This window comes from Peromyscus eremicus, chromosome 15 (assembly GCF_949786415.1).
Source record: "Peromyscus eremicus chromosome 15, PerEre_H2_v1, whole genome shotgun sequence".
NCBI classification, from domain to species: Eukaryota; Metazoa; Chordata; class Mammalia; order Rodentia; family Cricetidae; genus Peromyscus; species Peromyscus eremicus.
The window spans coordinates 4,491,968-4,508,254 of NC_081431.1; the positions used below are offsets into that span (position 1 = coordinate 4,491,968).

The window sequence follows — 16,287 nt, forward strand, 5'->3', positions numbered from 1 at the left end:
GGCAGCGAGGCAGGGGGTGGGCGGGAGCCCCCTTGCCTGTCTACTGAGCCGCAGTGTGTGCTGTTTCCACTGCTTTCAGGCCCGGCCGGTGAGCGGGGAGCCCAGCAGTTCCCTTAGTGCGTCCTGCGGCCGCGAGAGATGAAGGCCACCCCCGCAGGGCTCTGATCTCCGGCGCGCCCAAGTCCCCTGCCGCGTGCCCCTCACCATGACCGGCTCCGCCGCGGACACTCATCGCTGCCCCCACCCCAAAGGCGCCAAAGGCACCCGGTCCCGGAGCAGCCACGCGCGGCCAGTAAGCCTCGCCACCAGCGGGGGCTCGGAGGAGGAGGACAAAGACGGCGGGGTGCTGTTCCACGTGAACAAGAGTGGCTTCCCGATCGACAGCCACACCTGGGAGCGGATGTGGCTGCATGTTGCCAAGGTCCACCCCAAAGGGGGAGAGATGGTGGGCGCCATCAGAAACGCTGCCTTCCTGGCTAAGGTCAGTGGTGTGACTGGGAGAAGGCGAGATGGTCCGAATGGGCGGGATGGGACCGGCTCAGCTAGGGCGGAGCAGGGAGCAGAGACCTCATGTCCAGCTATTGAGTCCTGTCTCTGTTCCGCTGCCAGAAGGGGTAGGCAGGGGGCTTGCTGGCTTGGCCCTGTAAGGTTAGGCTGAGCTAAAATCCATTATGTACTCAGCCCCTGTAACATTTTCATCAAAAGCTAGTGTCACCAGGTCAACACAAGTCACTCTAAGAAAGCATAGAACCCCACGTCCACCCCACCGGTCCTCCGTGGAGTGTTTCGCTTCTCCCTTGTTCCCCTAGCAAATGATTTATGGAGCCATGAGTGAATTTGTAGTCAACCAGCCAGACTCCTCAGCGTGAATCATTTCTAGACTTTTTGCCAATTTTCTTTTTCTTCTTTCTTTCTTTTTTCTTCCTTCCTTTCTTTTTTATGACAGTGACTTTTACCTCTGGAACTTGCAGAAAACAGTGAACTGCCTCTTCCTAGCTTATCTGGCGCCATGGGGAGAAAAGGGAAGCGTTTGGCTGTGGCTTAAAAGGGACTTTCCAATACACAGGATGAATTAGTCTTCCCGGTAAAGGAAGAGGCCAAGTGAAGCTCTCTTTCTACTCTGGAGAGCAGCCAGCGAGCGGTTGAGCTTGGTGGCCAAGGATATGGTTACAGAGGGAAGATGTCCCCTGGTGGGAGTGTCCTGTTATATAAAATAGCAAAACGCAAGCTAGATGAAAGCCTGGTGTGCCACTATGGAGATGGCTTCCCTGAACTCTAGGGACCCTGTTTGCTGAGAAGGATCCTGAGAAGGTACAGGAATCACGTACCCCAGAGCCATGCAGTAGTCAGTCCTAGCCTGTCTATGCACAGCTGAGCATGCAAGCCTGCAGACCAGAAGGCTGTGTGTGCCCTTGGGGAAGTGGAGGAGGCTCTCTGCTTCCCGCTCCATCGTGCTTTATTACTCTGCTAGGCAGGGAATTTATTCCGTCCAAATAGGAGCTTGTCTGACAAGAAGCTGATGCCCCAGCATCAGCAGTAATGATCCCTGCTCTCAACACAAACAGCCCAGGCTCTGAGATCATCTTCCTCTGCTTACCATGATCCACCAGAGTCCTTAAACATGCAAGAGTTGGCCAGAGGGAGCAGAGGCCGCATGCTACTGTGTGGGCTGGCTTTCTGATTCCTGCACCTCCTTCCATGCGCCTTTATGGTTACCCCAGTTCTATGTGCGGGAGTCCTTCTCTGTGTGGACAAGCATCGGATCTTAGTATTGGTGATGATTTATCTCACTCAAGTCCTCCTGAGAGGGAGTTAGTACAAGACAGAGGCACCCTGCCTCTGTTCTCTGTGACCTCCTCTTCCTTCTCCTCCTCCCTCATCGTCCTCCTCCTCCTCTTCATTTTCTTCTCTTCATTCTCTTCTTCCCCACATCAGTCTGCTCTTTCTGGGACCTTGGCTCATTTGCCCTCAGGCGGTCCCCATACGAACACAAGTGAGATGCAGTATTCTAAGTGTTGCTGAGGTGATGCTTCCAGTTCTACAGCTGAATGCTTCCTTTTTATAAAAGAATGCTCCAGTCAGGCATGGTGGTGAGTAACAGTAGTCTCAGCACTCAGGAGGGAGAGGCAAGAAAATTACAAGTTCTAGGCCATTGAGTTCAAGGCCAGCCTGGAATGTGTAGTGAGATCCTGTTTCAAAAAAGAATATATTCCTGAATCTTGTATGTGTTGTATTGTATTTTCCTTGTAACCCAAGAGCCTCCTGACGGTTGCTGGTAAGTCGGGACTCCTCTAGCTGAGCACAGGCCATTGGCCGCTCTAGATTTGTTGTTGTTTTGCCATTTGTTTGTTTGCTTGCTTTTTGTTTTTTTGAGACAGGGTCTCATTCTGAAGCCTTGGTTGGCCTGGAACTCGCTCTGTAGACCAGGCTGGCCTCTAACTCATAGAGATCTGCCTGTCTCTTCCTCCTGCCTGGCTCCTTTTATTTATTTATTTTTTAACTTTTAAAGACTTGTTTTATGTGTACGGGTGTTTTGCCGGCATATGTGTCTGTGCACCATATCATGAGTGCCCACAAAGGTCAGAAGAAGATGTTGGGGCCTCCAGAACTGGAGTTACAGACAATTGTGAGTCACCATGTGGGTGCTGGAATTGAACCCAGTGTTCTTCACCATGGAGCCATCTCTCCAGGCCTCCCCATTCTTTGACAGGGTCTTTGTTGGATCTGGGGCTAGCCTCAAACTTGTTTTCCTCTTGCCTCAGGGTTCTGATTTCTGGGTTTATAGGCATGTCCTACCACCCCCTGGTGACAACTGGGTCTTTAAACTTGAATAAGAGCATAAGATTTCATTTTCCTACATTGCATATTTGTTTTTCGTTTGGTTTTGTGTTTTGAGAAGTTCTTATGTAGCCTAAGTTAGTCTCCAATTCACTTTGTTGAGGCTGGCCATTGAGCCTAGTCTTTACCTTCCAAGTGAGCACTGAGTCTTAATAGTTGGTTCTCCATCCCCAGCCCCATCATGGCATCTCCTGGCTTCCATGTCCCCCTGGATCCTTCCCAGGCACAGGCATGCAAATCTCAAGCTGCTCTGTCAGAGGCCATTCCCCTCCAGCCCCAGGGCTCGGCAGTCTCTCCTGGGGCCAAGTTTGTCTCCTTTGGCTGAGCCAACACCACTCTGTGAGGAACGTACACCAAAGGTGTGTAGTGGGACGGTGCTGAAGAAGGATTACAGACTTTGGGCAAGGTTAACTACTTTATCAACAGAGTGGGAACTGAGGCAAGAGAGTATCTGGAGCAAGTTCCCAGGGTCTGTGAGGCATGGAAGACATGTCCTTCAACTACAAGACCTTAGTTAGGGACCGTAATAAGTTCTGCCTGAAGGCCTGGGTACCTCTCTTTGGAGCAGGGGTGGGGAGTATCACTTGAGAGCCTCTCCAGATTGTGACTGCATTCTTCTCCACTCGTGGTTGCTGAGTCCAAGTGAGCGCCTGACTAGGTCCAATGCAGGCTTTTGCTGGGATAATTTAAGAAAAGATCGCATCACGGGGGTCACACAGAATGGGCGGAGAGTGACAGAGAGAGGCAGGTGCAGAGGAGCGTCTGGCCCTTCTAGGTCTGGTTCTCAGACATCCTGGTGCCCCAAGTCCTACTCTGCTGAGGCTGGACACCAGGGCGGCTCAGCCAGAAAGGCCGCTGGGTTTCATGCAGCCCCCATGTGTGCGTCTCATTTTCACAGTGATTCCAAATTTGGAAAGAATTCACATTAGAGGGCTGAGATCTGAAGTGTGAGCAGGGATCTGAAACTCTCCTGCAGGCTCTGCCCCTGCTCCCTCTGCTCTCAGGGTGCTCCCTCGGTTCTGTGGCCTGGATTCCGAACTATCGGTCTGGATCGTCACAAGATGCGACTCCAGGACCTCTGTCCCAGACCACAGGCTGGGCCCTTTGATGCAGGAGCCCGGGGCTATCCTGGGACTATGACTGCTTCATGCTACTCCTGTGCAGTAAAAGAAATGTTTTGCTTTCTCCTTGTTCTCGTCCAAGGTTGCTCGAGTTGGGGCTTCTTGCTGCCTCCCTGGCTGCAGGCCCAGCTTCCCCTTCCCTTCTTCACGGCCACGCCAGCTGCACACCTGTGCTCACCTGCAGCCTTCCCTCTCACCTTCTGTCAGCTTTCTTGTTTGGCAAGAAGGAGGTGGAGAGACCAGAGGCTTGCCTGTACTTCTCATTATTCTTCCCTGCCTTCCCCACACCCTCCTTTTCCAAATCCTCTAAACTTCCAGGGCTTCCTCACCAGCACTGGATCTGCCTTTCAGAGCATGGAGACTAACAGGAAGGACTGAGGATGACATTTTACAGGGCTTTCATCTGTGTTTAAGTTATTAGTGAACTTAAACCTCTTCCGACAGTCATTATTTGCATTTCTCCTTTAGTAAGCCACTTTTTGTGACCTTATTTGTTGATTGTGGTAAAATACATGGTACACTACCTTCCTTTTAACCATTTTGAAGTGTATGCTGCTGCTGTTTGGATCCCGAATGCCGCTCCTTTCTCCTCTCATTTCTTGGATTCCATGAGGTGACAGACCTTGTTTACCACATGTTCCCTCCACCATGTGCTGTGACCATGAGCTGAAAACTCTGAAACTGTGAGGAAAAAATAGACCTTTGTTCTTTATAAGCTGACTATCTCAGGGACTTTGTCACAGTGATAGAAAGTTCTGTGACATAAAGGACGTGCACGTGGTCACGCTTCCATCACCACCATGCATCTCCAAAACCTTTCACTTCCCTCTGACACCCACACACTAAATACCGACTGCCCGGTGCTTTCTCCTGACAGCCGCTCCCGCCTTGTCTGTGAGGCTGGCCGGCCACTCTAGGAAGTTCATGCATGAGGAACTATGTAGACTTTACCTTTAGAACTGTTTTCACATTTATGTGTGCGTGCACATACACACCAAGACACACATGCAGAGGTCAGACAGGTGTGGGTCACTTCCCATCGTGTGGCTTCGGCCAAGGCCTCCTGCTGAGCTTTCTCCCTGGCCCAGTATTGGCTGTTTTGAGGTTGGCTTACTTCAAGGTTCATCCACATTTCAGTGTGTCCCCAATATGTGCCTGCTTTTGAAAGCTGGCTAGCATCCCTCTCTGGATGGAGTTTTGTTTCTTCGTTCTACCCATCCACAGGCACTGAGCTGGCCCCGCTTTTGCTCAGAGCCTAATGAGCTTTCTTATCACTCTGTGAAGTCTCCACCAATTAAGGACACCTCCTCCTCGTCAGCATGTGCTGAACTTGGCAATGGAGTTGATGTTCCTAACTCCTATCGGGTAGGAAGACATCCTCAGGAAGTGAAACCTCAGGGTCTAGGAACTAGGGTCCCTGCTGATTCCGAGCCTCTTCCAGCCCAGCTCCGGAGAACACGTTACTGATGGATAATGGCACACTTACGCCTGTGGGTGCCGCGCCATCCCTGCTGCCTTGTCATACAGCTCCCAGGCAGATGAGGCAGTGTTGCTATTTTACCTGCATGCAAGTGGAGGCTCTCGGGGTCCTGTCATGTGACCAGGGTCCACAGTTGGTTGGAGACAGAGCAGGGATTTGAACCACTGTGTATGTTTCCTCATAGCACCTCAGGGGCCCTTCTGGTTTATACTCCAGATCCAGCAGGAACATTGGCTGTCTGAGGTGCTGTTCGAAGTCGCCTCAGGCTGAGCCCCAGCCAGCTCACCTGACTTCAGGGTGACTAGCAGCTGATGGTATCTTCCACTGAGCACCTTGGCTCTCCCCACACAGCCCTGCTCCAGCCCACGTCGGGGAATGCCTACATTTGTCCTCCTACTTGGGAGCAAATGTGGCCGCAGCCAGCTGAGGTAACTGTGCAGCTGTTTTCCTAAATCCCTTGGGCGCCGTTGGCTGCTATTCTGAGGCCCAGCTGCCTTCTGAGCCCCGCTTCACACCCTCTATGGGCTTCGTGGGATGGGGAGGGGTAGAAATAACTCTGTGGTCAGCTCCCAAAATGGACTCTGAGCCAAGTCACGGGCTACGTGTGCAGGGACTCTCTCTCTCTCTCTCTCTCTCTCTCTCTCTCTCTCTCTCTCTCTCTCTCGTCCCTCACTTCCTGACTTTTCTGTGAGGGAATCTCTGTCTCCCTCCCTTCTCTGCTCCCATGTTTCCTGCTCTGTACCTGGCCTAGCGCTCACAACATGGAGGTGCTAAGGAAGGGTCTGTTCTTCAGCCTCGCTTCTCTTCTCACCTCTCGTTGAAACCTCTGATTTTGTTACATAGGTTTGGTAGACATGTGGGTGTTACTGTGAAAAAACAAGGAAGTCTCAACACTTGCTAGTGTTGGTTGGACAGAGAATTCATGTGTGAGTTTGTGTGTGAGAAACTGTTTATGTGGGAGTGTATGTGTGGGGGGAGGGGGTGTCAAATGGAGTCATGGGAACAAATCTTCAAATTGGAATCTTTTGCCCTCCAAAGTGACTCTCCCAGACAGGGAGTTTGAGTTGAGGTGTCGGAGAGAAAATGTGGCTTGTAGAACAGTTGGGCCTGTGTGTGTGCCCACACAGCCATGCTCGTGCGCACACACACACACACACACACACACACACACACACGGTGCCTTGGCTTGGATGTACCAAGTGTGACTGCTTCCCTTCCAGCTGAAGGGATGGTTTCTGTGAATTTAGAATGCCTCAGAGCCGAGGCTGAGTTAGAGGCACCGAGGAGAGGCTGTCATCAGGGAATGTTGGCAGTAAATGTTGCAGAAGTTGGGGAAAAGCTGCCTACCCCATGCTTAGGGCACTATGCCCATCTCACTGTGCATGGTGGAGCCCGTGCCTGGAGAGCCGGGAACTGCTTAGGTGGTGTCTGGCTCTGCCGTCCGGCTGGGCTGTCCCCATTCGATCAGCTAACGGTTTTACCGGCAGCTCCCCTTCCATTTGCAAAGCTGGCCCTGTTTCCTCCAAGGATGAGACTAATCTTTCTTTTCACCCTTTTTACTTCTTTTGAAGAAGCAGATGCCTAGAGGAGCCTCCTCCCTTAATCCTGCACTCATAGGGACCAAGTTTCTTAGTCACCAATGACAGCCCACCACAAACATGCAGAAGACGAGGAGTCAGTGGGGATAAACAACCTTAATAAACAAACCTTAATGTCTTCCTGTCTGGCTGGTGTCCTTGTGTCTAGGGAGGGGTTTGGTTGAGTGCTGACTGTAGGCACTTGGGGAAGGAGAGCCGGCTGAGCTCCCGTGAGGGTGCCTCATGAGGAGAGGCACAGCACTTACCCGGGGAGAGTCGGCAAGAGGAGGGCCTTCCTTAATCCGGCACTCAGGAAACGGCTCAGGAAGGGAAGCAGTGGGCGTGTGAGGTGTGTGGTGTTGAGAAATGGTGCCCATGGCTGGTGCACCATTCAGCTGTAGTTATTTATCTTGGATGCCATTTGTCTTGTGTCCCATGTCAACGATGCTCAAGACGGGAGCGCATATAATGGGGTCACTCTTAGCCATGCTGCAGAATGGACCATGTGATAAAAATGTAAGGGTCAATCAGTGAAGCACTTTGGGGTCCATCCTGGGCCAGTCTCAGTGGGATATTCCACAGGATATAGTCCCTGGCCTCGAGAAGGCAGTTATGTTCCCATAGAGAAGTCAAACTGTATTACACTCAGTGTCAGGAGGGCCATAGAGAACCATGACCCAGAGTGGAGTATGTTTGGAGGGGGCTTAGAGGGCCTTTCAATGGTGGACCAGCTATCTTAGGGGAGATGCTGTGGGGGAGGCACCATGGCTGCTGGTGACTGTACCAAGTGTATGTCTGCTCCTAGGAGCAGCTCTCACTTGATTTCAGCCCCATGCTTGCTCCAGGAGCTGTGCCCCAAGCAACCCCTCAATAACAGGAACCCCCTCTCTTTATCTCTCTGTAGCCTTCAATTCCCCAGGTCCCAAACTACAGGCTGTCCATGACGATCCCAGACTGGCTCCAGGCCATCCAGAACTACATGAAGACTCTACAGTATCCTTTCAGCCAGGGGCTGAGCACCCCAGACAAGGGATGGGCATGGTGATCGCAAGCTTGGTGGAAGGTCAACCTTGGGAGAGAGCTTGCAGCACACATGATAGCAGAGTATATCATGCAGAGACCAGAATGATGAGGGGTTGTCTCTCGAACAGAGTGATAAGGTTGGTCCCCGTGAGCCTGTGACTTCTCTTTTCCACTTCCCTGTCTTCTCCTCTTCATTTTTCTCTACTTCTTAGTTGTCTTTGTTCCCTTCTTTCCCTACATGATTAGTTTTCTTTCTCCTTCCCCCCTCCTTAGAAATGATAGGATAAAAGGATAGATCATTGAATCTGCTTTTAAACCAAAAAGTCAACTACTAGTCTTAAATAGTTTACATTGGTATGGATTTTTGTATATTGATACAGATTTAAGGTTATTTTTGTTATGCTGTATGTGTTTCTATTCTTGTTTAAGGCATTGTACTTATGTGGCTCATTTAAAAATGTAATGTAAAGTTTTAGTTCTTGAAAGCTATTTAGGATAATAAAGACAGGTTAGTAGTTAGTCATCTATAACAATAAACTTTATACTTATGTTAGGTATGTTTTCAAGGTCAAACAGAGATATAGTTTAAATAGATGGTCTTCAAACACTTCAGAGACCTTCAGAATATGGCATTTAAAATATTTTAATTACATGACAGTGAGACACCCTCTGTTCCTGGCAGCACAAATTTACTTCAAAAAAGGATGATAGGCATCAAAAAACCTCCAGATGCAGTTTGTTTTCATTATTGGCAAAGTTAGCCACTGGGCAAGAAACTGCCATTGCCTTGACTGTTGACAGTATGCTGTCCAACTTGGACAAGCAGGACACAAAAGAAGGTGACTGCCAAACTTGCCAAGAAGGTAGGGCAGTCCTTAAAAAATTGACGCTTCACAAAATGCTGTCAGATATTCTAGGCATGTGGGCCGAAGATGGATGTGCCAATGTTGCAGAGAAACCATGGATGACTGTCTAGGCAGTAAGCTGTTTCTATCATTTCTATAGTTTTGGAAGTTGCTTGCTTTGCACTTCCTGTTAACTCAGATAATATTATATCCTTCTTGGTTCTTTGGTGGAGGTTGAAGACTAGATAGTTATACTGTTTTCTTTGTTACCAAATTAAAAATGAAACTTACGAAAGAAATGTAAAGTTTATAAAGGCTGAGAGACACAGAAGCTTAAGTTATAAAAAGCTTAAGCTTAAGGTCTAAAAAGGTATTTTTAGGATGGTAATACAAGTTATGATGGAAAGTGGTTTAGGTATAAAACTTTGGACTCATCAAAATAGGATAGATAATAGTTTCTCCCAAATGGCCAAATACAAGTGGACTGAACATTGTAAATGTAATTCTTACTTGATAGTTGTTCTTATTAAATATAGTTTTACTGTGTTAGAGTTAAACCTTTTCCTTTTTATTTAGACAAAAAGGGGGAAATGTTGCAGAATATTTGTGTACACTGTAAAGCTGAGTCTCTGCCTAAGGGGCCTTCTGATTGGTTTAATAAAGAACAGAATGGTCAATAGCTAAGCAAGAGAGAATAGGTGGGACTTCCGGGTAGAGAGAGAAACTGGGAGGAGGAATCTAGGTGTGTGATTTTTCCAGAAACTGAAGAAGTCGGACATACAGTACAGAACAGGGTAACTGAGCCATGTGGCAGAATGTAGATTAATAGAGACAGGTTAGTTTAAGTTATAAGAGTTAGCAAGCTTTCATAATTAATAATAAGTCTCCGGGTCATTATTTGTCATTATTTGTGGGCTGGCGTTACAAAGAAGGAACAAGGAAGCTGCCACACCCCCCAGCCTTCCTTTTCTCCCCTCTCTCACTTGTTTTGCCTCACCCCTGGCCTCTCAGGATCTCAAGAGACCCACCTGTCTCTCCTGCTGGTTCCCAGCATCCAGGTAGGTGACTGTCCCAGTGGTATGGTAGGGTGTTTGGGCTCTGCAGTGGGGCCCCTGCCTCAGCTTGAACAGAAAGAGCTACCGAGGAGCCTGAGGGTTGGGTCAAGGCATGTTTTTAGGTCCCTCAGAAGCAGCACTGTGGGGATAAAGGGCCAGAGGTGATGGCCGTGGATCACTTCTGGTATTTTATTAGGCACAGGAGCCAGATGGGGAGCCGGCTTCAGTGTGCTTTTCAGGAGGTTGCACTGCCGGTTGACTGTGCAAAGAGGTCCCTGGCATGTTGGCTTTCTTTCTGCTTGCTCCTCCCCAGCCTTGAGGCAGAGAGGACTTCAGGAAGCAAGGAGCCTCTGCTGCAGGCAAGAATGATGTGTCTCTCCTGAAGGGATCAGACACTAACACCTTCCAGGGCTGCATAGCACCTGGAGGATAGCATCTGTTCCTGTTCATTAAGATAGATTACTTGATTAGCGTCTCAGTTTCTGCCTCATAGGTCATCGCCTTCCTATGTGGCACCTTCCCCATGGAGTCCTAGCTCCTCGTTAGGAGACCGTGGCTTCATCCAGAGAGAGGCTGGCATCCCCAGGCCTACCCAGGTATTGCTGCTGATCTCCAATCTGAGACCCCACATGGATTGTTGGTGGTGGTTGAGGGGCACAAACACCTTCCCAAATGGACCCAGGTCCCAAGAGCTGACTTCTCTCAGTTGTCACTATCACCAAACACTCCAGGTGACCTGAAGTTAGAGCAGCTCTCACTTCTATCTAGGACGAGGCCTTCCCAAGGAGAGTGAGCCTGGCTGAGCTTCATCACTAGGGACAAATTTGCATGTATTTTGCTTATCATTTTCTCACACTGATAGAAAAACTGCCACACATACCTGCCTTAGTCCTTATCATTGCTCTTGAAGGGTCCTCTCTTTCCTTTTTCTCTGACCCATTAATGATGGCCATTGACTACAAAGTAGGCAGTGGAAAGCACAAGGGAGATTAGCGGGCCATGATCAAGGGCAACAGAATAGAAACTCTTCTATTTCTGACCTGGTGTCTAGTTCCTTGGGGAGCCTGACTGCTTTGCCTTGACACTGGTGGGGATTGCCTGGGGCCCTACCTGTAAGCAGATTTTTCTGTCCCACCAGCCAGCTCCTAAATAATGACATGAAGACTTTAACTATGAAGGCACTGATGATAGCTTAGGCTTGTTCCTAACTAGCTCCTATAACTTCAGTTAACCCATTTCTATTCATTTACTTTCTGCCTTGTGGCTGTATCACCTTTACTCTGTACTGCCCATGCTGCTTCCTCTGAGTCCTGGTGTCTCCTTGTGACTCCAGCCTTCTTCTTTCCAGTGTTCTCTCTGCCCCCAAAATCCTGTCTGCTATTGGCCATTTAGATTTTTATTAAACCAGTCACAGTGAAATAGCTTCACACAGTGCAAAAGAATGTTCCACAACACATACCTAATTATACATGTGCTCAGATGTCAGTGGTGTTTTGATGGGCTCAACCCTGCCTTCTGGAACAGTGTGAGTGGCAGTGAACTGGAATACTGGTCTTTGTGTATGTTTGGAAGGGGAGCCCATGGCTCTGCTAGGTGAGGGAAGCCTGCCCAGAAGCTCTGTGCTTTGCACAAGGAAGGCTAGAGAGAAACTTCCAGAAGTTCTGTTACCAACCACAAGGAACTTAGAGAAGATCGCCAGACAATTTTTCATTACTTAATTATGGATTAATCTTACTTTTTAGAAACTGAATTCTACTGTCTGCTATTGGCCATTTAGATTTTTATTAAACCAGTCACAGTGAAATAGCTTCACACAGTGCAAAAGAATGTTCCACAACACATACCTAATTATACATGTGCTCAGATGTCAGTGGTGTTTTGATGGGCTCAACCCTGGTTCTACTGGGAACCCCACTGTTTGAGCAAAGTCTTTGATAGAGTAAAAAAACACCACTTTACAATAAGAGCCCCTTGTTTTTTCTTTTACCCCTTAAGATTTTTAAATTTTTTATTTTAGAAATGACAGGCAAGCCTGTACCGATATGAACACGGCCCAGGTCAGCCCCTCCTAAGGTGCGCTGGTTCACATCACCCTTGACCCTGACCATGTTGTTTCCAAAGTGTGACAGGAAGTCATGAACCTACAACTGGAATCTGATTTTGAGCTCCAGGCTCTTTATCTGTGCCCCTCTCCTGGAGGGGACCTAGTTCCTCTCAGGGGAGTGTGAGGTGTGTACCCACACTCGAAGCTGCTTGCATCACTGGGACACATAGTGAGTGAGTTTTTTTTTTTTTTTTTTAAAGATTTATTTATTTATTATGTATACAGTGTTATGCCTGCAGGCCAGAAGAGGGCACCAGATCTCATTACAGATGGTTGTGGGCTACCATGTGGTTGCTGGGAATTGAACTCAGGACCTTTGGAAGAACAGCCAGTGCTCTTAACCTCTGAGCCATCTCTCCAGCCCAGTGAGTGAGTTTTATGTACCCGACTGGATACAGCAGCTCTGGGAACGCAAAGGCACTCTTCATCAGCATCTTCCCAGCACACAGTTTTCCAAATAGAATCTTGTTTGAAGCAAAAGAGTAAAACATATAAATCAAGTTTTCTTTAAGCTCAAAAAAAAAAAAAAATTCAAAATTGTGTCTCAGAAAGCATGGCATGAGAGGGTGTTGTGGAATATTATTTTAAGGTGTGTTACTTTTGTTTATGTTGCATTTGTTTAACTCTGTGAAGCTGTGTTACTGTGCCTGTCTAAAACACTTGATGGTCTAATAAAGAACTGGCCAATAGCAAGGCAGGAGAAAGGACAGGCGGGGCAGGCAAAGAGTATAAATAGAAGAAGAAATCTGAAAAGAGGAGAAAAAGAAGTATCCAGAGAAGGAGGAGGACTCTAGGATTCAGCCACGCAGCTACACAGCAAGCCACACAGTAAGAGTAAGATTTACAGAAGCAAGAGAACAGGAAAAGCCAAGAGGCAAAAGGTAGATGGGATAATTTAAGGAAAGCTGACTAACAACAAGCCAAGCAAAGGCTGAGTATTCATAATTAAGAATAAGCCTCTGTATGTGATTTATTTGGGAGCTGGGTGGCAGCTCCCCCAAAAGAGTAAAATAACAACCAACAGCAAGGGGGTCTTTGGTGGTAAAGGTTTGCTAGCTCTGGGGAACTGGGTAGTCAGTCAGAATCAGGATGTAGATAGTAGTGCCATCTGTTTAGATTAGTGATGTCAAGTGTTGATCCAGGCATGAAATAAGTGACATTTTCTTAAGTTCTTTGTGCTATTGAAAAGTCTTACTGCCATTCACCCACTCTCCCATCTTTTCTTCCATACATTGATATATTGGTCAGCCAATAAATCATATGTATGTACATACATACATATATATATCCCTTTGTCCACTTATCCATCCATCCTACCACCCACCCATCTATCCATCCTTCCATCTATCCATCCTTCCATCTATCCATCCTTCCATCCATCCACCCATCCATCCATCCACCCATCCATCCATCCATCCATCCACCTATCCACCCATCCACTCATCCATCCATCTATCCATCCTTCCATCCATCCACCCATCCATCCATCCACCCATCCATCCATCCATCCATCCATCCATCCATCCACCTATCCACCCATCCATACATCCATACATCCATACATCCATACATCCGTCCTTCCATCTGTTCTCCCATCCACCTACCTATTCATCCCTTTACCTTTCTTCCATCATCTGTTTGTCCATCCATTTTCCTTTTCTTCTATTCATCTTACCATCCATTTGTCCTTCTGTACATCTACTCTTTCTCTCTATCTTTTCACTTGTTTATCCACTGAGCTGCCCGATCATTAATTAATTTACTTATTCTCATTTATTTAATAACATTTGCTAACCTGTGTATGTTGAGCTTCTTCTAGGCTTTATGGGTGATCCAAAGATGATGAATGTTCCCAGCTCTCAAGAGCTTCTAATCTAGCATGTGACTTAGACATGTGGTCATGTGACTTAGACATGTTGTCACCATGACTGGGACACAGGGCAGACTGAAATGAGGTATTATCAAAAGTAAATCTAGGCTCAGTTAGAAATTAGATTTCCAGGCTGGAGAGATGGCTCAGTGGTTAAGAGCACTGGCTGCTCTTCTAGAAGTCCTGTGTTCAATTCCCAGCACCCACATGGTGGCTCACAACTATCTATAATGAAATCTGATGTTCTCTTCTGGCATAGGGTTGTACATGCAGAGAGAGCACTCATATACATAAAATAAATCTTAAAAAGAAAAGAAGATTAGATTTCAAGAGTTTCACAGTGAGGAGTCACAGGCTGTTGGCTTCCCCTGGCTACTGGCCAGAAAAGCAACTACTTCCTTACCCCATAGAGAAATGGGAATCTGTGTGGCCCTCTGCTGGATGACCAGGACTTTGGAGTGTCTGTCACTTTGCCTTTACATATTTCACACAGATACAATCACACAGGGACCCAGTTCTTTGAAATCAGGAAAATGAGACCTCTGAGTGGGTAAGTGGTGCATGATCTCTGGACCAGATGGCCTCTCTCCTATGGGTGAGCCACCAGAACCCTCTCCCAACCTCTGTCCCTGTCTCCTAGGGCTCCAGGATTCTAGTCCGCAGAGGGTGCCCCAGGGCCAGACTGTGGGTGGGGGCTGAGGACTAGTTAGTCTTGGCAGCTAAATTCAGTGATCAAGACTGACTCTCGGGCCAGGTGTGGTGACCCACATCTTTAATCCCAGCACTTGGCAGGCAAGTGCATCTCTGAGTTTGAGACCAGCCAGGTGTACATAGCAAGTTCCAGGCCAGCCAGGGCTACACAGTGAGACCCTGACTCAAAAAGCAAAACAGACCAGACTGACTTCCAAGAGGGCAGAGGCCTGCAAACCTCCTCATGAGGCCTGCTTCACTTGTTCCTGTATGTCCCCACCTCCAGGCTGGGAGGGTGCTGGGAGGTATTAACACGGCCCTCTCTGAGGTTACTGGGAGGGGGGTGCGGACTTGAGGATCTTAGTTCTGTCAAGCGCACATGTGTTTTTGGGGTCCTCCCTTGGAAGCAAGTTGTTCCCTTTCTAGATTCCTGCATGGTGCTAGTGTGGAGACAGGCATATGGACAGACTGATGAACTGACAGTCAAACTGACTGCGTAATTGTGTAAGTCCTGAGGTCTTCTCTTGTGCTCTATCCCACAGGTTAATGGAAACAGCGAAAGAGATGACCCGAGAATCCTTGCCTATCAAATGCCTTGAGGCAGTCATTCTGGGCATGTATCCTTTAAGCTTTGTGTGTTTACTTCATGACCCTGTTCTGGAGCTAGTTGTGTCTTTGGTGTCCTTGGAGAAAAGTGTCAGACCCCCTTGGTACTTCTCTCAGTTTGGCCTGGCTGGAGTTGAACAAAATCAATGCTTGGCTCCTTGGACCAGCCTTCATCTAAGCTGTTGTCTGTGGAACTGTCAGGGCCAGGAGTCAGGCAGGTGACTGTGGACTCAGCAGTCCCAAGGAGAATTCAGGGTCAGAAGGACTTCAGAGAGTGCATGTGTGGCACTCAGATGGCAATGTGGCATATGTGTGCACTATCCTGACACTGTCACTATTCCTAACACTTACATGGAGATGAAGCAAGGCCAAGAGGATGATTATCCAAACCCATCACCACTCCAAGTGTGAGAGCAGGTTGCAGAGATGAGCAGGGGCTGGCAATGTGCCTCGATGGAACCAGTGGGCACAGGGTCTGGTCTCCTGTGCTTTGTCATTTTTGCCACCTCCTTGGCTCTTTGCCTTGGGAGGAATTTGGTCCAGAGAAGCTGTGATGACCCTGACTGGTGGTGGTGGTGACTGAACACAACCAGAGAGAAGAGCCAGAGAAATGCTGGAGCCTGTGCGGTAGTTGGCTGGGGGGCCATGGCCACAGGAGCACAACAAGGTGTCAGGTTAATGTCAGGGCTAAGTGGCTTTCCAAAAGACCTGAAGCCGAAGAGTGACGTGGGCTCAGGCCTGGGTATTCCGCTTAGAGTGGCTTTCTCAACGAGGACAGTGGGAGCAGCGGGGCTGGGTCTGCGAGCTCATCGTGAGTGCTTACAGGAGGGAATGGTCATACTTGGACCATGACCTTGGCAGTAGGACTGGGTTGGGCGAAATAGTTTCCAGAGCTGCCAGGAGATAGAGTGTACAGAACTTGGAAACCAGCCAGGCATAGGAGTCGACAGGGAGTCAACTAATACAGGCTTCCCATTAGGCCACAGATGGAGAAGATGAACTTGAAGGGTCAGGAGTGACAGGAGTGTGACATCCTTTGTGCAGACCTGCGCTGGGACAGAAGCCGTGAAGGTTGAAG

General features: G+C 48.4%; 1 protein-coding gene and 1 long non-coding RNA gene across 5 annotated transcripts in view; both read left to right on the forward strand.

Moving 5' to 3' along the window:
* Vash2 (vasohibin 2) overlaps positions 1-16,287 on the forward strand; it is a 35,786-nt gene that overhangs the window by 681 nt on the left and 18,818 nt on the right. For all 4 annotated transcript variants that reach the window (XM_059280923.1, XM_059280924.1, XM_059280921.1 and 1 more), the window contains exons 2-5: positions 80-481; positions 7,921-8,009; positions 14,407-14,463; positions 15,146-15,220. In XM_059280923.1, the coding sequence (XP_059136906.1) occupies positions 206-481; positions 7,921-8,009; positions 14,407-14,463; positions 15,146-15,220 (497 nt within the window). In that variant the 5' untranslated portion in view covers positions 80-205. The remainder of the gene's footprint in view (positions 1-79; positions 482-7,920; positions 8,010-14,406; positions 14,464-15,145; positions 15,221-16,287) is intronic.
* On the forward strand, positions 4,490-7,155 carry LOC131925552 (uncharacterized). Its single transcript, XR_009383283.1, has 2 exons — positions 4,490-5,867; positions 7,011-7,155. It is a non-coding gene; the product is annotated as an uncharacterized LOC131925552 (long non-coding RNA).